This window comes from Trachypithecus francoisi, unplaced genomic scaffold, assembly GCF_009764315.1.
Source record: "Trachypithecus francoisi isolate TF-2019V2 unplaced genomic scaffold, Tfra_2.0 Lachesis_group16, whole genome shotgun sequence".
NCBI lineage: Eukaryota > Metazoa > Chordata > Mammalia > Primates > Cercopithecidae > Trachypithecus > Trachypithecus francoisi.
The window spans coordinates 94,925,508-94,946,387 of NW_022681461.1; the positions used below are offsets into that span (position 1 = coordinate 94,925,508).

Genomic DNA, 20,880 nt, shown 5'->3' on the forward strand with positions numbered 1-20,880 from the left:
CCGAGACTCCGTCTCAAAAAATAAAAAAATAAATTTAATAGACACGGGCCGGTCACGCCACGTGGGAGATGGAGTTCGTCCTCAGATCATCTTGTCCGAAGCTCCGAGGTTAGGGGTTTTTTCAAAGGCAGTTTTGGGGGAGGGGGGCGGCGGCCAGGCGATTGATGCTGATAATCACGTCCACCTGCTGAGCCACTGCTGGGGGCCCCTGATGCAGCCGCGGGTGTCAGACAAGCAAAGACCCTGGAAGGCGGACTCTGAAGGGCAGCTCCGCCATGGCGGCTTTGCAGGAGGCAGGCAGGGTGCGCCTGCGGCCTCGGGGTGCTGGGCTTCGTGCGGCGCGGGCTCCTCATCAGCTTGACGAAGGCGTTGATTCCGGGGCAACGCCTGTCAGGGAAACTAGCCTTAATGTTAAGTCAGCGCGGCCCGATGGCCCAGGAGTAACCAGGAGGGCGCCACAGGGTGCGCTAGCGCAGCTCGCTGTTGGCGTTTTTCTCACAGATAGAATTTTTGCAAAGGCGGCTTCAAACTTAAGGCTCTGTCACTAACCTGCCGTCTCCCAACCTGCTCCGTGGAGGAGCCTTCGGTCTCTACGGCCTCGCAGGGAGCGGCGCGTCTGGCGCCTGAAACCCGCCGCGGTCAGCCGGCCGCCAGGGGGCGTGGGAGTCTGGTCTCCCGGGGGCGTCCACGGCTGCCAAGGCCCGGCCGGATGTCCCGCCCCAGCGCCCCGGAAGGAGTCGCGAGAGAGGCGGTGCGCGCTGACAGTGTCCCTGAGCCTCCGAGCTCGTCTCGCCGGCGCCGGCTTCGCCGCTCCGCGCAGTGCCCATCCCGGCTCCGCCGACCCGCCTCTACCGCCGGCTCCGCGCCCTTCTCCGAGGGCTGGATGATGGGCGCTTTCGCCCTGCAGACGGTGGACACCGAGCTGACCGCGGACTCGGTGGAGTGGTGCCCGCTGCAAGGCTGCAGGCACTTGCTGGCGTGCGGGACCTACCAGCTGCGGCGGCCGGAGGACCCGCCTGCCGACCCCCAGAGCAAGGTGCGCGCGTCGCGGCTTCGGGAGGGTGGGGCCGGCCACGAGGTTGAGGCCGAGAGGCGCACAGAATCGCCCAGGAGGTGAAGAGGGGATGTTGACCATTTGGCCAGGACGTAGGTCAGAAAGAGTTTAGAATCTTTTTAAAAAAATTATTTCGGCCGTGCGCGGTGGCTCACGCCTGTAGTCCCAGCATTTTGGGAGGCCGAAGCGGGCGGGTCAAGAGATCAGGAGATCGAGACCATCCTGGCTAACAAACGGTGAAACCCCGTCTCTACTATAAAAATACAAAACAATTAGCCGGACGTGATGCTGTCGCCTGTAGTCCCAGCTACTCGGGAGGCTGAGGCAGTAGGATGGCGTGAACCCGGGAGGCGGAGCTTACCGTGATCCGAGCTCACACGACTGCATTCCAGCCTCGGCGATAGAGCAAGACTCCGTCTCAAAAAAAAAAAAAATGTATATATATTCTTTTTTTCTGAGATAAGGTCTTGCCCTGTCACCCAGGCTGGAGTGCAGCCTTGGACTCCAGGGCTCAGGGCATCCTCCCGCCTCAGCCTGCTGAGTAGCTGGGACCACAGGCAGGCGCCACCGCCTCCGGCCAACATCAGAATCTTGAGAGCAGAAAGTCTTCTATATACAGGTGTGGCCCAAGCTAATGGATGGAATCTACAGTAAAGAAAAAGTGGGAATTATACCTTAACTTCTGGTACGTACATATTAGCATTCAAACTGGGCACTGAACAACAGGCCTAAGTCAGGACCGTCCCAGGCAAACTGGGTTCTGTGGTTACCCTAGCCATAGCTGGTCCCTGTTGGCCAGCTGAGAAGGAGCCCTCTCTGCCGGATCCAGGAGTGTTCACCTACTCATTCATCATATGCAGGAAAATAGACGTTTCTGCAGCTCAGACAACCAGAGGTTCTTCCAGGCAGAATTCCCCTCCGTCAGTCTTGGCAAACCTTTGAGTTCCTTGGATCCCTTTTCCCATCCCTTGGGTTCCTTGGTGTCTTGGGGTAATCAGAGAATACCTCTGCATTTTTTATAGGGTGGAATGGAAGTTGAGGAGCCTCGAGTCCGCTTAGGCCGTCTCTTCCTATACAGTTTCAATGAGAACAACTCTACTCACCCTCTGGTCGAGGTCCAGAGAAAAGATACTTCTGCAATCCTGGACATGAAATGGTACAACTGTGATAATCCCACTGGGTCTAGAATTTGTCATGAGTGGCAATCAGAGGAGCCTGATGCTTGATGCCTTCAGCAAGACAGGCATTGTGTCTCAACTTTGGGTTTATTTCTTTGCTGTCCTGCCTACCTCCCACTTGGGGAGTGCTTTACCTGGGGCTTATTTCCTTTGTCATGTTGCAGCCAGGAAGTGATGGGAGTTATCTGACTTCAGAACCTGGGGCGTCTTTTGTTTGAGAACACAACGGTAGGCTCTAGCCCACTTTTGGAGCTGAGATTTAAATGCAGTCGTGTGTGGCATAATTCTGTTTTGGTCAATAATGGGGCATATGTACCATGGTGGTGCCTTAACGTAATGGAACTGCCCTATACAGGTGCACCACTTTTTATCCTTTTTGATTTTTTTTTTTTTTGAGACCAGGTCTTGTTCTGTTGCCCAGGCTGGAGTGCAGTGGCACGATCATAACTCACTGCAGCCTTGAACTCCTGGGCTCAAGCAGTTCTCCATCTCAGCCTCTCCAGTAGCTGAGACTTCAGGTACGTGCCACCACGCCTCTTTTTTTTTCAGTCTCTCGCCCAGTGGCGTGATCTCAGCTCACTGCAAGCTCCGCCTCCCGGGTTCCCGCCATTCTCCTGCCTCAGCCTCCTGAGTAGCTGGGACTACAGGCGCCCCCCACCACGCCTGGCTAATTTTTGTATTCTTAGTAGAGACGGGGTTTCACTGTGTTAGCCAGGATGGTCTCGATCTCCTGACCTCTTGATCCACCCGCCTCGGCCTCCCAAAGTGCTGGGATTACAGGCGTGAGCCACCGCGCCGGGCCTTACCACACCTCATTTTTGTTTGTTTGTTTGGAGAAGCAAGGTCTTGATGTGTTGCTCAGACTGGTTTGGAACTCCTTGCCTCAAGTGATCCTCCTGCCTTAGCCTCCCAAAGTGTTGGGGTTACAAGCATGAGCCACCATGCCTGGCCACCTGTTTTTTATCTTTTATATTGTATTCTTACTGTATCTTTTCTATGTTTAGATACACAACCACTTACTGTTTTGTTACACTTGCCTGCAGTAACATGCTGTAGGGTTTGTGGCATAGGACAGTGGGCCGTACCGTATCGTCAAGGTGTGTAGTAGGCTGTCCCAGCTGGGTTTACATGGACTGCAGCCCCGCTGTTAAGCGAAGCGTGACTGTGATTACAGGGATGCACGGTGCTCTCCTGTGCCTTGGGCACATTGGTGTGCTTACGGTGGGCCCTCTCCTCAGGTGCCACATCCCGGTGGCCGGACATGCCCTCTTGGGCTTGGCAGATGCCAGTGGATCCATACAACTGCTCCGCCTGGTGGAATCTGAGGTCAGTGACTTGCACTTGTTCCGTGGGGAGAAGGGACCTGAATAGAGAGGGTTAGGGAGGAGGCTGTGCTGATACAGACATTTTTCTAGAACGATCTCTCTTCAATGGTGAACAATACATAAACATTCTAAGATAACGTGGAGTCTCTTTTTAAGTTGTATTGCATTCTACATCCACCTGCAAGAGGAAGTCACCTCGTGTGTCACCAGCAGAAGGGCTGAAGTGACAGGGTGTTCATTGACCTGCCAGTGGGTCTGACAGTTCTCTAAGGAGAGCCTGGGCAAGCGTTCGTAGGTTGATGCTGGGGCCCAGAGTAGCAGTGAGCGTCCTGTGTGTAGATGGCATTTCTCACTGATGACTGGAAAAAGCTGTGAGTCCTGGGTGAATTTCTCCGGGTTTCTCACAGTGCTCCAGAGCCATGCGTGAGCACAGTGACTTAGTCTGATAGCTGTGGGGGAGGGAACGGGGATGTCCCGTAGTGGAGTGACGTAAACAGCCTGAGACTATGCCCTCCCTCCGATGCAGATACTGCAGGTGGGGCTGGGCCAACCGAGGGCCTGTGTAGGAAGGGCCTTGCTTAAGGCAGCTCAGAGCAGTTGCCCTGTCTTAGAAAGGAGGGAAAGAGCAGCCACAGGAAAGCTGTGGGCCCAAGGGAGGAGCGTACGAACCCAGGAAAGGGTTTTGGTGCAACAGCCTGCTGGGAGCCAGGGATGGAGTTAAGCACTGACTAGGCTGTTTAGGATATAAAATTTATATAGATCTGCGTAAAGAGCAACCACGTTCTCATGGCTGCTGGCGGCTTCTGAAGTAGAAACCAGAGGAGTTTCCCCATCGTCTCTGTCTCAGGAGGCCTGGGGTGGGAACGTGCGTGTGCCACTGTGGTCTGGAGCCTGCACAGGCGTCTCGGCAGCATCTAGGAGTGCAAGGACGGCAAGGGGATGTGAAAGGGAGGGAGACCGTGCCCCAAGGTCAAGCCTGTGGGAAAGTCCTCCTGCAAGTGTGAGGAGTGTGAGCTCCAGTGTCCCCAGGTCTTCTCAGGGCCCCTGGCAGGGGGTTCAGTGTTAGGTGCAAGTGTGACTCCGTGACTGATGGACTTCATCCGTGTAGGGTGTAAATGAGGGAACAGCGACTTCTCTGCAGGAGAGGAAAAGTCTTTTGGGGGCTCTGGGGGGGCTACTTCCCTTTAATGGAGTTTCTTCTTCTCCAGGAGAAGAGCCACGTGCTGGAGCCATTGTCCGGCCTTGCCCTGGAGGAGCAGTGTCTGGCTTTGTCCCTAGATTGGTCCACTGGGAACACTGGAAGGTAAGGGCCAGGCTTGGCCAGGAGCCCTGAGTCTTTCTCTGAGGACCACTTCCATTTTTCAGGCTACAGCGCTCCAGCCACCTTTGGCCAGCCGCCACTGTGCTCCTCAGCCCTGACACCATCACTGCTGGTCCTATTCTCAAAAAAAAGTCCCCAATTTTAGATACGTAGCAATAGTGTTTTACCTAGAGAAGCCGACACTGGTGTCTTTGACAAGCTTAGCAGTGGTTGTGATCTTTGCCAGCCAGTCTCTTAAGGGGCGTGTCCACATCCCAGGGCTGTGGAGACCCTCTCTCAGGACTTGTTTGGGAACCAGAAGAGGCTGACGAATAACATTCGGCCGGGCTTCTCCATGGGTTCCCCCTGTGTCTAGGGCCAGAGACCAGCCCTTGAAGATCATCAGCAGTGACTCCACAGGGCAGCTCCACCTCCTGATGGTCAATGAGACGGGGCCCAGGCTGCAGAAAGTGGCCTCATGGCAGGCACATCAATTCGAGGCCTGGATTGCTGCTTTCGATTACTGGCATACAGAAATTGTGTATTCAGGTCAGTATTCCTCCACTGGTCACCTCTGACGGAAGGCTTCCTGAGGGAGGGGCAGAGGGAGAGGGGGAGGCCTGTGCTGCAACTGTGATTCCAGTTGTCTTGGGATCTTGAAGACTTTTTATGGAAAGTGTACTTTTTTTTTTTTTTTTGAGACTGAGTCTTGCTCTGACGCCAGGCTGCAGTGCAGTGGCACAATGTTGGCTCACTGCAACCTCCACCTCCCAGGTTCAAGCAATTCTTCTGCCTCAGCCTCCCAAGTAGCTGGGATTACAGGCGCCCATCACCATGCCTGGCTAATTTTTGAGTTTTTAGTAGAGACAGGGTTTCACCATGTTGGTCAGGATGGTCTCGATCTCCTGACCTCGTGATCCTCCCTCCTGGGCCTCCCAAAGTGTTGGGATTACAGGCGTGAGCCACCGTGCCTGGTCCACTTAGCTATTCTTTAGAGAGCAAAATGTAGCCTGCCTCAGGCAGTGCAGGGTCTTGGGTGGTGCTGACCAGGGTGTTGGAGGAGCAGGCCCCTGTGGGCAGAGCCGTCCTGCCTCCCTGATATGCTCCGTGTCAGATCCTCTGTGCTTTTACTGGAAGTCCAGTTTCTGTGGATACAATAATGACATCACCATGTTGGATTTCAGGTTTGTCTGTGCCCTTTTTGGATTTAGTTTATCTTCCAGAAAAAAAAAGGAAGCATGAGAGAAATAAGATTCCTTTCCAGGTCTTGTGAATGGTTTGCATTTGGGGCAGCTGATGTGAGAGTGGAAAATTAACTGGTGTTTCCAGGAAGGAGGTAGCTTTGGCTTCTCTTTCCCAGGTGGAGATAACTCAGGACAGGTGGGAGGGGCTGGTCTCTGAGAGAAGACGGAAGAGGAGCTGCTGAATTTGCAAAGAGCCGAAGATCTGACTCTTCCCTGCTGATACCCATCCAGGCCTCTGTCTCCTCTAGTTTGTCACAGCAGAGCCGCAAGTGATGGCCCTGCCTTCATTCCTGATTGTTCCAGTCTCCACACCGTAGCCAGAGCAAGTGTTTTAAAAACGCACACACTTTATCACATCTCACTCATCGTTAGAACCCCTCACAGTTCCTATTTCATTTAGGATAAAATTCAAAATAGTGATGCGATTGCCCAAGGCCTGTGGAATCTGGTCCACGCCTGCTTCTCCGGCCTTGTTTTGGCTCCTCTGCTCTCAATCACCTTTTCCTGAAATAGTCCACGTTCCCTCAGTCCCAGGGTTTCGCCACAGGGTGTTTCCTTCATGGGTGAATTCTGCTTTTCTGACATGCTCAGCTTAAAATCATGTCCTTAGAAGACTGACGCAGAGCAGCCGTCCTTCCAGCCCAGGCAGGCCTGACCGCAGCTGTCATGCCGCCTCTGCTCATCCGAGTGACCAGCATGTGTGTAAGGCGCGGTTCTTCCTTGTGTTGCTTGCTGTCGCAGCCGTGAACTATGAGAGCCACGAAGATCTCATTTCTTGAGGTCTCTCCTTGGACTGGTTCTTCTACCTTGAGCTAATTCGGAACAAAGGTGCCATAGGGCAATTATTGAGTAATTCTGGACTAATTCATTCACCAAATACTATGTGCTGAGCCCTATTCTAGGTGATTAGAATATTTTAGCAAACTCAACAGACAAAAGTCCTGCTTTCTTTTTAAAGTTTTATTATTTTTATTTATTTATTTATTTTGAGATAGAGTTTTGCTCTTGTTGCCCAGGCTGGAGTGCAGTGGTACAACCTTGGCTCACTGCAACCTCCGCCTCCTGGGTTCAAGTGACTCTCCTGCCTCAACCTCCTGAGTAGTTGGGATTATAGGCACCTGCCACCACGCCCAGCTAATTTTTGTGTTTCTAGTAGAGACGGGGTTTCACCATGTTGGCCAGGCTGGTCTTGAACTCCTGACCTCAGGTGATTCACCCACTTTGGCCTCCCAAATGCTGGGATTACGTGCATGAGCCACTGCGCCCAGCCTATTTTTATTTTTATGAGACAGGGTCTTGCTCTGTCACCCAGGCTGGAGTACAGTGGTGCAGTCTCAGCTCACTCCAACCTCAACCTCCTAGGCTCAATCGATCCCCCTGCACCTCAGCCTCCCTAGTAGCTGCAGCTATAGGCGCACACCACCGTGCCCCACTAATTAAATTTTTTTACAGAGACAGGGTTTTGCGATGTTGCCCAGGCTGGTCTCGAATGCCTGGGCTCGAGCGATCTACCTGCCTCGGCCTCCCAGTTGTTGGGATTATAGGCGTGAGCCACTGCGCTTGTCCTTCTTAAATTATTTATATAGTCCTTGCACGGTGGCTCACACCTGTAATCCCAGCACTTTGGGAGGCCAGGGTGGGCGGATCACGAGGTCAGGGGTTCCAGACCAGCCTAGCCAACGTGGTGAAACCCCGTCTCTACTGAAATACAAAAAATGAGCCTGGCATGGTGGCGGGTGCCTGTCGTCCCAGCTCCTCGGGAGGCTGAGGCAGTGGAATTGCTTGAACCCAGGAGGCATAGGTTGCAGTGAGCCAAGATCGCGCCACTGCACTCCAGCCTGGCGACGGAGGGAGACTCCGTCTCAAAAAAAAAAAAAAAAAAGATTTGTATAAATATATTTTGGAGATGGGGTGGGTGGCTCACGTCTTGCTGTGTCACCCAGGCTGGAGTGCAGTGGTGTGATCACAAGTCACTGCAGCCTTAACCTCCCAGGGTCAAGCGATCCTCCTGCCTCAGCCTTCTGGGTAGCTGGGACTACAGGTGTGAGTTGCCACACCTGGCTGATTTTCACATAAAAGTCCCTGCTTTTACTCAGCTGACATTCTGTGGCGGGGAGACGGACAATAAACACAAAGCAGAGTTCGTTATAGGGAAGGAGAGACTGCGCGGCACGTCAGGGGCAATGAGTGCTTTGGAAAGAAGGTAGAAGGGTGCTGGGAGCAGGTGCAGATTACCCTGTTGGAGAGCATGGTCAGTGTGGACAGTGGCCCTAAGGCAGGAGTGGCCCTGCTATGGCAGAAGAGTAGCCAGTAGCCAGCTCGGTTAGGATGACCTGAGGGAGTGGCGGAATAGAGGGTGAAATCAGAGGTAAATGGGCCAGGGCACAGGGCCCGGCAGGCTCCAGCAAGGACTTTGTTTCCTACTCAGAACGAAATGGGAGCTGTTGCAGGATGTTGAGCAGAGGAATGACCGATTCTGACTTGCATTTTAAAATTTACAACGGTCTAGACGACAAGAGGGAGGGGCACAGCCTGGAGACTTGCCACTGGGCAGGTGATGAGTCAGGCCAGAGCAGGTTTGGAGTAGTGGAGGTGAAGACCAGTGGTTGGGTTCTGGATAGAAGTGAAGGCAGGTCCAGTCAGATTTCCTGATGGAGTGGATGTGTGGGGCATGAGAGAGTGGAGAGACTCATGTATAAAGAAGCCCTTGCCTGCTCTGTACAAATTTGCCACAGAATGGCAGCTCATACTTGAGGCTCATCTGCAGGCTTTATGCCTAGGTCAGCTGATTCCGCTGCTTCATTTAACTGTAGGTCATGTTCATGTTCACCGTGTATCCCTAGTGTCTATTATGAGGGTCCATAGTGTGTGTTCAGCAAGTACCTATTTGATGGGTGGTGGGTGGGTGGGTGGGAGGATGGATGGTGGGTGGGGGGTGGGTGAATGGATGGATGGATGGACGATGGGTGAGTGGCTGGCTGGCCGGCTGGATGGATGGACTTTTGGATGGTGGGTGGTGGGTGGGTGGATGGTGGATTGTTGGGTGGATGGATGGTGGGTGAGTGACTGGCTGGCCGGCTGGATGGATGGACAGTGGGTGGATGGATGCATTTTTGGATGGTGGGTGGTGGGTGGTGGATGGTGGATGGATGGTGGATTGTTGGATGGATGGTGGGTGGCTGAATGGAATGGGAGGGCAGCTGGGTGGATAGATGGATGGTGGGTGGATGAGTGAGTGGGTGGGTGCATGGGTGGATGGATGGGGGTGGGGGTGGGTGAATGGATGGATGGATGGACGATGGGTGAGTGGCTGGCTGGCCGGCTGGATGGATGGACTTTTGGATGGTGGGGTGGTGGTGGGTGGATGGTGGATTGTTGGGTGGATGGATGGTGGGTGAGTGACTGGCTGGCCGGCTGGATGGATGGACAGTGGGTGGATGGATGCATTTTTGGATGGTGGGTGGTGGGTGGTGGATGGTGGATGGATGGTGGATTGTTGGATGGATGGTGGGTGGCTGAATGGAATGGAGGGCAGCTGGGTGGATAGATGGATGTGGGTGGATGAGTGAGTGGGTGGGTGCATGGGTGGATGGATGGGGGTTGGGGGTGGGTAGATGGTGTGATGGATGGAAGGTGGGTGGATAGTGGGAGCTGGATGATGTGGGGTGGGTGACGTGGTCAGGCCTAGACGTTTTCCTTCTGCTCTTCTTCACTCTCCCTGTGGGCCCTGCTCCTGGGTTTCCCTTCCTTCAGGTGCCACCATTCACCCCATGTCTGTGTTGCTTTTCTTCGAAGATTGGTTGTGGTTCAGTGCACCAGCTCCTCTGTTCTCCCATCCTTTTATTTCCCCTAAACAAGTGCTTTAAGATGACTGAGGGCACCTTTCTATCAGGTGCACGGTGTGGAGTCCTCGTGCTTGCTGCCTCCTGTGTGCAGTTTCTGTTCAGGGCTCTGATCTTGCAACTCTTGTTCTTAGAAGCCAGGGCTTTAATCACTGGAGCTCTTAGCAGAGGCATGTAGCCCCTGGGGCCTGGTAACAGCCCCTGTGAACAATGGTCCCCTGTGAACAATGGTCGCCAGCACCTGATGGCCTTCAGGGCCCCTTCAGTTTCCATTTCCTCCCTTCTGTTCCTGCAAGCAGAGACTGTCTGTCTTTCCCCTGCTGCTTGCAGTCTGTAGAGAGTCAAGGCACAGCAATGACATTCCTGGGGGTTGTTTCTGGGACCTCCTGTTGAGGTGGCAACCTAAGACCCCCTCCCCCAGCAAAGTCACCCAGGGGAACTTCCCACAGACATCAACGGCCTCAGCCTCGCTGAGAACGGTCACTTCCTCTCATTGGTGGTGTTGATGCTTCTGTCTCCACACAGGGGGCGACGATGGCCTTCTGAGGGGCTGGGACACCAGGGTACCCGGCAAATTCCTCTTCACCAGCAAAAGGTAACTGCCCAAGAGCCAGCACTCGGTGCCCACACCAGCCCTCCTGCTCCCTAGGTCACCGGCCCTCCCGTTCCCTGGGTGCGTCCGTGTCCTGGGCACTGGTTCAGGCACTGCCTCTGCTTGCAGACACACCATGGGCGTGTGCAGCATCCAGAGCAGCCCCCACTGGGAGCATGTCCTGGCCACAGGAAGGTGAGTCCCTGGGAGGCTCTCGGGCCCTTCTCGCCTCTTTCGCTGCCTTTCTTCCCGGCACCATTGCAGCATTTCGTCTGCCAGTGCTTCGCCAGAGTGTAGGTATAGGGGTTTGGGAAAGGGGACTTTGTCCTTGAGGGATGCGTGGGACAGGTCTCTGGGAGACGTTCTCTGCCCCCCAGGGACCTTGTGGAACAGATGAGCCTGGCCTTTCCTTGCATGCCCTCCGTGTTTGGTTGATTTCAGCTATGATGAGCACATCCTACTGTGGGACACACGGAACATGAAGCAGCCGTTGGCAGACACGCCCGTGCAGGGTGGGGTATGGAGAATCAAGTGGCACCCATTCCACCACCACCTGCTCCTGGCCGCCTGTATGCACAGTGGCTTTAAGATCCTCAACTGCCAAAAAGCAATGGGTGAGTGGGGACCCATGGCTGCTGGGCCTCAGGGCGGGGCACCAGTTCCCTGCCCCCTCGCTCTGCTGCACTCTTCCCTCAGCTTTTACACACTCCCAGGGTCGTGCCCTAGACTTGGTCGTGATGCGTAACCATCCCAGCTCCAGAATCTCTGCTCTCTAACCACAGTTTTCCCTGGTTTCCCAGCTCCGTCATTCCGGTGCCTCCTGCATTTCAGCAGACCTCTGACCCCACTGGGACCTCTGGTCTGGAGGCTTGGCTACCGTCACTCCCATAACCATCCTTGTCTGTGCTCTCCCATGCTCCTCCTGCTTGAGGTCAGCCGGGACTGTGGTCTGCTGCCCCTGTGAGCTCACACTCCATTCCCTTCATCCCTTTCTCACACTTTGAGCAGAACCCAGTGTCGTTTTGTTGGGAACATGCACCTCTGCTTCTGGCTGAGCCAGAGAGCGTGGCTGGAACCAGCTGTCTGCATTGTGTTCCAGTAGGTCCCTGGGATTCCTGGTAATCTGTAGTTTCTCTAGGCAGTAATCCCCCACCGTCAGAACTGGTTCACATTTTCTTCTCTCTCCTCAAATCTCCAGGACCTCCTCTTCCCTCCTGACTCTCAGCTCATGATCTCTCTTCTTTTACCCTTTCCTCTCCCCTCACTCCAAAAATGAGCAATCACAAAACCACCTCATCTTCCCACCATTAAGCCCACCAGCCTCTCGGGCCATCCGCATGCTCTCTGCTCTCTGCAGCAGTGGGTGAGCCGCACCTGTTCCCAACGCCAGTTCCTTCTCTGCACTGGACTGTACTCAAGGACTTGATTGACTTGATTTCCGCATGGTATTCTTCTTTTTTTTGAGATGGAGTCTGGCTCTGTCACCCAGGCTGGAGTGCAGTGGCGCCATCTCAGCTCACCACAACCTTCGCCTCCCAGGTTCAAGAGATTTTCCTGCCTCGGCCTCCCAAGTAGCTGGGATTACAGGCGCCCACCACCACGCCCAGCTAATTTTTGTATTTTTAGTAGAGATGGGGGGTTCACCATGTTGATCAGGCTGGTCTGGAACTCCTGACTTTGTGATCCGCCCAGTTTGGCCTCCCAAAGTGCCAGGATTACAGGCGTGGGCCACTGCGCCTGGCCCGTATTCCTCTGTTTTCTGCATCTTTAGTTTCTCCATCTCTTCTGTATTGTTTCTGTTAGTTCTGTGAATGTGCTTCATATTTCTCATCGTTTTTTGTTTTGTTTTGTTTTGAGATGGGGTCTTGCTCTGTCACCCAGGCTGGAGTGTGGTGGTGTGATTGTAGCTCACTGCAGCCTCAACCTCCTGGGCTCAAAGCATCCTCCTACCCCAGCCTCCCGAGTAGCTGGGACCCCAGTGCGAAGCCGTAATATTTCTTGTATTAAAACAATTTGAGATCTCTTTTTTTTTGTTTGTTTTGAGATGGAGTCTTGCTGTCACCCAGGATGGCGTACAGTGGTGTGATCTCGGCTCACTGCAACCTCTGCTTCCTGGCTTCAAGCAATTCTCCTGCCTCAGCCTCCAGAGTAGCTGGGATTACAGGTGCCTGCCACCATGCCTGGCTAATTTTTGTATTTTTAGTAGAGATGGGGTTTCGCCACATTGGCCAGGCTAGTCTTGAACTCCTGACCTCAGGTGATCTGCCTGCCTCGGCCTCCCAAAGTACAGGCATGAGCCACTGCGCCCGGTCCCTGGGCTCAAACCATCCTTCCACTTCAGCCTCCCGAGTAGCTGGGACCACCACGCCCAGCCATAATATTTCTCGTCTTAAAACAATTTAAGGTCTTTTTTCTTTATTAATGGTGATACATTTTCCTCTGAGCACTGCTTTTGCTGCAACCCATACATTTTGGTATGTTGTATTTTTTTGTTTTGTTTGTTTTTTTGAGATGGAGTCTCGCTGGGTCGCCCAGTCTGGAGTGAGAGTGCAGTGGCCGGATCTCAGCTCACTGCAAGCTCCGCCTCCCGGGTTCACGCCATTCTCCTGCTTCAGCCTCCCGAGTAGCTGGGACTACAGGCGCCCGCTGCCACGCTGGCTGATTTTTGTATTTTTAGTAGAGATAGGGTTTCACCATCTTGGCCAGGGGTCATGCATTTTTGCCAGGGAACCTGTGAAAGTGGTGCTGTGCCCTCCTTAGTTCCTCACATCAAGGGCCTGTGATGCCCCTTTGTCCCATTTTTGTGAAATTTGGTCACTTTGTGAAGGTGATGTTTGCCCCGATCCCTTCACTGAAGAGATACTATTTTCCTCTTTATAATTAATCAGTAATCTGTGGTGAGAATCTTTGAACATGTATCACTAATTCCCTTATCAGACTTTTACCTAATTTAGAGGCAATTGTTGCCTGAATAAATTATGATAATGGCAAAATGGTGATTTTCTTCTTTTTTTTTTTTTTTTTTTTTTTGAGACAGAATCTTGCTCTGTCACCCAGGCTGGAGCGCAATGGCACAATCTTGGCTCACTGCAAGCTCTGCCTCCCGGGTTCGAGGGACTCTCCTGCCTCAGCCTCCCGAGTAGCTGGGATTACAGGTACCCACCACCACGCCTGGCTAATTTTTTGTATTTTTTTTTTTTTTTTTGAGACAGAGTCTCACTATGTTGCCCAGGCTGGAGTGCAGTAGCAGGATCTCGGTTCACTGCAAGCTCCACCTCCCAGGTTTACACCATTCTCCTGCCTCAGCCTCCCAAGTAGCTGGGATTACAGGCGCCTGCCACCTCGCCCGGCTAGTTTTTTGGGGTCTCACCGGGTTAGCCAGGATGGTCTTGATCTCCTGACCTCGTGATCTGCCTGTCTTGGCCTCCCAAAGTGCTGGGATTACGGGCTTGAGCCACCGCGCCCAGCCCCTCTTCCTTTTTAAGAATGTAATGATGGACCACATTGTGTCTGTGCATCCTCTGATGGACATTTGGGTTGTTTTCACCTTTTGGCTATGGTGGGTTTTTAGTGTTTTTGTGTTTTGTTTTGTGTTTTAAGAGAGGGTCTTGTGTCCTGTCACCCAGGCTGGAGTACAGTGGTGGAGTCAGAGCTCACTGCAACCTGGACCACCTGGACACAAGCAGTCCTCCTGCCTCAACTCAGTCCTCAATGTTGGGGTTACAGGCTTGAGTGACTACATCCGGCCTTTAATTCTTAAAGTTGAAGAGGTGTACTAAGATAGGTCTGAGAGTTCACCATTCCAGGTCAATTTTGTCACGTACTCTGTAGGCCTTTTCTTTTTTTTTCTTTTGAGATGGAGTCTTGCTTTGTTGCCCAGGCTGGAGTGCAATGGCGCAATCTCAGCTCACTGCAACCCCCACCTTCTGGGTTCAAGCAATTCTCCTGCCGCAGCCTCCCGAGTACCTGGGATTACAGGTGCCTGCCACCACGCCTGGCTAATTTTTGTGTTTTTTAGTAGAGACAGGGTTTCACCATGTTGGTCAGGCTGGTCTTGAACTCCTGACCTCAGGTGATCCATCCACCTCGGCCTCCCAAAGTGCTAGGATTATAGGCGTGAGCCACTGTGCCTAGCTGGCCTTTTTCATAACTTAATTTTTTTGAGACAGAGTCTCATTCTGTCATCCAGGCTGGAGTGCAGTGGGGTGATCTCAGCTTATTGCCACCTCTACCTCACAGGTCAAGGGATTCTCCTGTCTCAGGCTCCTGTGTAGCTGGGACTACAGGCATGCACCATCACGCCCAGCTAATTTTTGTGCTTTTAGTAGAGACGGTGTTTCACCATGTTTCCCAGGGTGCTCTCGAACTCCTGCCCTCAGGTGATCCACCTGCCTCGGCCTCCCAAAGTGTTGGAATTATAGGTGTGAGCCACTGTACCCAGCTCTTTCACCCAGGCTGGAGTGCAGTGGTGCGATCTTGGCTCACTGTAACCTCCACCTCCCAGGTTCAAGCGATTCTCCTGCCTCAGCCTCCCAAGTAGCTGGTACTACAGGCGCCCACCACCACACCCAGCTAATTTTTGCATTTTTAGTGGACATGGGGTTTCACCATGTTGACCAGGATGGTCTCGATCTCTTGACCTCATAACTGCCCGCATTGGCTTCCCAAAGTGCTGGGATTACAGGCGTGAGCCACCATGCCTGGCCCAATTTTAGAACAATTTGTACTGGCCGGGTGCAGCGGCTCACGGTCGCAGTCACAGCACTCGGGGGGTGGCAGATTGCTGGTGCCCGGGAGTTCAAAACTAGCCTGGACAACGTAGTGAGACTCCGTGGCCACAAACGATAGAAAAAACTAGCTGAGCATGATGGTCGCAGCTACTCAGGAGGCTGAGGCAGGAAGATAGAGCCCAAGAGGTCAAGACTACAGTGACCTGTGATTGCACCACTGCACTCCAGCTTATGCGACAGAGTGAGATCCTGTCTTGAAAATAAAGAGAGGAAAGGTTGGCCTGTGGCTAATCAGAAAGGGCCTCCTGTTCTTGGGGTCTCAACGGGGTCTTCCGTCCACTCATTCGCTGTCTTTTTCCCTGGCTGTGGCTCTCCAAGGGCCTAGACTCTGCCTTGTTACTCTTTCCTAAGCTGTAGAAGAGGTCCTGCTGGCCCGAGTGGGCGTGTTGAGCGATTGCCAGATGAAAGACTAGCAGAGGTCCTGCCTGCCCTGTGACACTACCTCCCAGGGCACAGTAACGGCCTCCGCAGGGGCTCCCTCCTGGGGGGCGCCCCACACGTGCTGCTCGAGGGCCCCTGTGGCTGTCTCCGAATGTTCAGCATCTCACCCCTCCTCGCGGCCACCTCTGCCCAGTTGAAGCCCTGGGCCCAGGGTTGGGCCTCCCTGGGCTGGGCCTGTGCATCCTCGGCACATTGTGTGATCCAGTGCCATCCTGTTCTGCCCTCGGCCCTTCGTCAGCACTTATTCTGGTTCTGATTCCTGTCACTGCTGGCATCAGTCCCTGGACTTCAGAGGTAGTGGTGGCAGCCCTTTCAGAGCCCGAGTGGCCACCCAGCCTTGCAGCCCCTGGCTCACCTTCCAGTTGCTCTCCGCGACTGCCCCTGCCAGCCCTGGCCTTGCCTGCTAGACTCCAGACCGCCTCGGGTCTGGCCGCACCTCGTCATTCCCTCTGTTGCTGTGGGGTCTGTTGCTGTGCGCTCTGGGAGGCGGTCGTGGCCTCTTTCCAGGGCTGCCCTCCGCCCTCACAGTTGCCATAGCAACTTCTATAAAGCAGCTGCTCGCTTAACCTTGTCAGTGGCTCCTTCCCAAAATCCAGACTGTGAAACGGCATGCCAGGCCCTGCATGCTTGGGACCCTCCAGCCCACTGGCACTGACAGTGCCACAGCCACCTGTTTACGGTTCCCTGTGCGAGCCGTGGACTTTCTCACCTCTGCTGTACACAGCTGCCTGTTCCTCAGCCATCCCCTTCCTTCCCAGCTGGCTAAAACTCCTTTGTCCTTTGGTTTTAAGTGTTAACCGAGGTCTTTCCCCCCTCAGGCTTTTGCTGTGTTCCTCACCTTCGAGTGTGGTTCTGTAGCCCTGCCTGATGATTCTCTTGGAGGCACACAGGCGTGTGCACTGCAAGATGACGGTCTGTTTCTTCTCCAACATCTGCCCAGGCCTTGCTGGTTCCTTTGCATGACACGGCGGCTCCTCAGGAAACACGTGCTGACCTGTGAGGGGCTGTTCTTGTTGGAGTCTCCCTGTCAGGCATGACAGGCTGGGGAGAGGCTCTGGGTGATGTTGTGTTTCCCGGGTTCTCTGATCTCTCACTCCAGAGGAGAAGCAGGAGGCGACAGTCCTGGCATCCCACACATTGCCCGACTCGCTGGTGTATGGAGCCGACTGGTCCTGGCTGCTCTTTCGTTCTCTGCAGTGGGCCCCCTCGTGGTCCTTTTCTAGCAACCTAGGAACCAAGACGGCAGACCTGAAGGGTGCAGGCGAGTTGCCAACACCCTGTCATGAATGCGTAGAGAATAACAATGGGGCGGGCCATGCCAGACCCCAGAGTGGAATGAAGCCACTCACAGAGCGCAGGAGGAAGAACGGCACCTGGCTGCAGGCTACAGCAGCCACCACGCGTGACTGTGGCGTGAACCCGGAAGAAGCAGACTCGACCTTCAGCCTCCTGGCCACCTGCTCCTTCTATGACCATGCGCTCCACCTCTGGGAGTGGGAGGGGAACTGAGCTTGAAATCCTGAATCCCCTTCCCATAAGGAAACCAGGAGGGAGACTGTGAGTGAATGCCCGGGACCACCTCATGGGAGATGCTTACTGCAGCCCTGCAGGCGTCTGTGCACTGATGGAATCCACAGTGTAGGCAGAAAAGCTGTTGACTTCTCTTAAATCAACTTCCCTGCTAGGCCCCTGAAAATGGACTGGGTGATTCTCTCTGGCAGACAGTGGGGAAAAGACTCAGTTCCCAGCTTGCAGATTTAAGTTTTTCAGGTAGATTTTGACTTTCAGCCTTTCATACTTGTTTAAGCAACTATTTATATTAAAGTTTTTTGAAAAACATGACTTTATAACATGTTTAAAACGAACATTTAATGCCTTATCATGGCACCAGAAGTGCTTGTACAGATTTAGCACAGCCAGTCCAAAAATCCGAAATCTCAAAACTTTTGGAAAATCCCACAGCTGAACTCATGTGATGAGTTGCATATATTATTAAAAATACTGAGCACAGGCACAGTGGCCTGTAATTTCAGCGCTTTGGGAGGGGCTGAGGCAGGATGATTGCTTGAGGCCTGGAGTTCAAGACCAGCCTGGGCAACATAGCAAAACCCAGTCTCAGAAAAAAAAAAAGCCAGGTGTGATGCACGTGCCTATGGCCCCAGCCACTTGGGAGGCTGAGGCAGGAGGATTGTTGGGCCCAGGATGTCGAGGCTGCACAGCCAGGGGCAACAGAGCCAGACTCATCTCTAAAAATCAAATAAATAATAAAAATATTGTGTAAACAATGACAACCAGTTACAGATTTGTTCCTTCTCTCACAGCTTCACTTGACTAGCCTAAAAAACATATATATTGTATAAAACTACCTTCAGGCTATGTGTATAAGGTGTATATGAAACAAAATTGAATTTCATGTTTAGACTTGTATCTCACCTCCAAAGATACCTCATTATGTACATGCAAATATTCCAGAATCTGAAAACAAATCCAAAACATTTCTGGTTCCAGGCTTTGTTTTTTTTCGAGACGGAGTTTTGCTTTTGTGGCCCAGGCTGGAGTGCAGTGGCCCAATCTCGGCTCACTGCAACCTCTGCCTCCCGAGTTCAGACGATTCTCCAGCCTCAGCCTCCTGAGTAGCTGGGATTACAGACATCCACCACCATGCCCAGCTAATTTTGTATTTTCAGTAGAGACAAGGTTTCTCCTTGTTGGTCAGGCTGGTCTCAAACTCTGGACCTCAGGTGATCTGCCCACCTCTGCTGCCCAAAGTGCTGGGATTAGCCATGCTTTTTTTTTTTTTTTTTTTTTTTTTTTTTTTTTTGAGACAGAATCATGCTCTGCTACCCAGGCTGGAGTGCAGTGGCTCAATCTCGGTGGCTCTATCTCGGCTCACTGCCCTCCACCTCCCAGGTTCAAGTGATTGTCCTGCCTCAGCCTCCTGAGTGGCTGGGATTACAGGCGTGTGCCAGCATGCCTGGCTAATTTTTGTATTTTTATTGGAGACAGGGTTTTACCATGTTGGCCAGGCTCCTGACCTCAGATGACCCACCTGCCTCAGCCTCCCAAAGTGCTGGGATTGCAGGTGTGAGCCACGGTGCCCAGCCCCAAGCATTTTGGATAGCGATGCTCAACCTGTATTGGATCCCTGTGCAGATAAATAAAAGGGAGTGTGTGTTCCGAGTGCCTTGGGGGTCATCAACTTGAAATATGTGAAGTCTGTAGGGAACACTCATCACTGCAGCACCCACATGGGTTAGCTCCCAAATCCTGGACAGATGGTGACTTCAGGTGTGTGAACAAACCGGGTGTGTTACATCCAACTCCTGCCACGAGGGCTCTTGTCTCTCTGGGGGGAACTGTGGTTGAAGTACAGGCCACAGTTTGTCAAATCCTCAGCATTTACTAATGGATATATAGGTGACTACAAGCAAAACACATGCAGTTTTTCCATCTGTGACAGACTGGATTAAGAAAATGTGGCACATATACACCATGGAATACTATGCAGCCATAAAAAAGGATGAGTTCGCGTCCTTTGTAGGGACATGGATGCAGCTGGAAACCATCATTCTTAGCAAACTATCACAAGAAGAGAAAACCAAACACCGCATGTTCTCGCTCATAGGTGGGAACTGAACAATGAGATCACTTGGACTCGGGAAGGGGAACATCACACACTGGGGCCTATCATGGGGAGGGGGGAGGAGGGAGGGATTGCATTGGGGAGTTATACATGATATAAATGATGAATTGATGGGTGCTGACGAGTTGATGGGTGCAGCACACCAACATAGCACAAATATACATATGTAACAAACCTGCACGTTATGCACATGTACCCTAGAACTTAAAGTATAATAAAAAATATATATATATTAATGAATTTTAAAATTAAAAAAAAAATAAAAAAAACATGCAGTTTTATTCTTTTTTTGGGGGGATGGAGTCTCGCTCTGTTGCCCAGACTGGAGTGCAGTGGCGCAATCTTGACTCACTGCAACTTCCGCCTCCTGGGTTCAAGCGATTCTCCTGCCTCAGCCTTCTGAGTAGCTGGGACTACAGGCGCATGCCACCAGGCCTGGCTAATTTTTGTATTTTTATTGGAGACAGGGTTTTACCATGTTGGCCAGGCTCCTGACCTCAGATGACCCACCTGCCTCAGCCTCCCAAAGTGCTGGGATTGCAGGTGTGAGCCACGGTGCCCAGCCCCAAGCATTTTGGATAGCGATGCTCAACCTGTATTGGATCCCTGTGCAGATAAATAAAAGGGAGTGTGTGTTCCGAGTTGCCTTGGGGGTCATCAACTTGAAATATGTGAAGTCTGTAGGGAACACTCATCACTGCAGCACCCACATGGGTTAGCTCCCAAATCCTGGACAGATGGTGACTTCAGGTGTGTGAACAAACCGGGTGTGTTACATCCAACTCCTGCCACGAGGCTCTTGTCTCTCTGGGGGGAACTGTGGTTGAAGTACAGGCCACAGTTTGTCAAATCCTCAGCATTTACTAATGGTATATAGGTGACTACAAGCAAAACACATGCAGTTTTTCCATCTGTGACAGACTGGATTAAGAAAATGTGGCACATATACACCATGGAATACTATGCAGCCATAAAAAAGGATGAGTTCGCGTCCTTTGTAGGGACATGGATGCAGCTGGAAACCATCATTCTTAGCAAACTATCACAAGAAGAGAAAACCAAACACCGCATGTTCTCGCTCATAGGTGGGAACTGAACAATGAGATCACTTGGACTCGGGAAGGGGAACATCACACACTGGGGCCTATCAGGGGAGGGGGGAGGAGGGAGGGATTGCATTGGGGAGTTATACATGATATAAATGATGAATTGATGGGTGCTGACGAGTTGATGGGTGCAGCACACCAACATAGCACAAATATACATATGTAACAAACTGCACGTTATGCACATGTACCCTAGAACTTAAAGTATAATAAAAAATATATATATATTAATGAATTTTAAAATTAAAAAAAAAATAAAAAAACATGCAGTTTTATTCTTTTTTTGGGGGGATGGAGTCTCGCTCTGTTGCCCAGACTGGAGTGCAGTGGCGCAATCTTGACTCACTGCAACTTCCGCCTCCTGG

General features: G+C 52.5%; 1 protein-coding gene across 6 annotated transcripts; it reads left to right on the plus strand.

Annotated features, from left to right (window-relative positions):
* The first annotated feature begins 718 nt into the window (after positions 1–718).
* Positions 719–17,605, plus strand: DPH7 (diphthamide biosynthesis 7). 6 transcript variants are annotated; one of them, XM_033238358.1, is made up of 9 exons: positions 719–1,036; positions 2,077–2,210; positions 3,471–3,558; positions 4,766–4,860; positions 5,234–5,406; positions 10,469–10,538; positions 10,665–10,730; positions 10,977–11,149; positions 16,585–17,603. In XM_033238358.1, the coding sequence occupies exons 1-9, from the start codon at positions 884–886 to the stop codon at positions 16,632–16,634; spliced, it is 1,002 nt and encodes a 333-aa protein (XP_033094249.1). In that variant the 5' UTR covers positions 719–883; the 3' UTR covers positions 16,635–17,603. The 6 variants fall into 6 exon arrangements, with proteins under 6 accessions (XP_033094249.1, XP_033094250.1, XP_033094248.1 ...); XM_033238359.1 differs by having other exon boundaries at positions 16,707–17,006; XM_033238356.1 differs by having other exon boundaries at positions 721–1,036; positions 16,866–17,605.
* Positions 17,606–20,880: the final 3,275 nt, after the last annotated feature.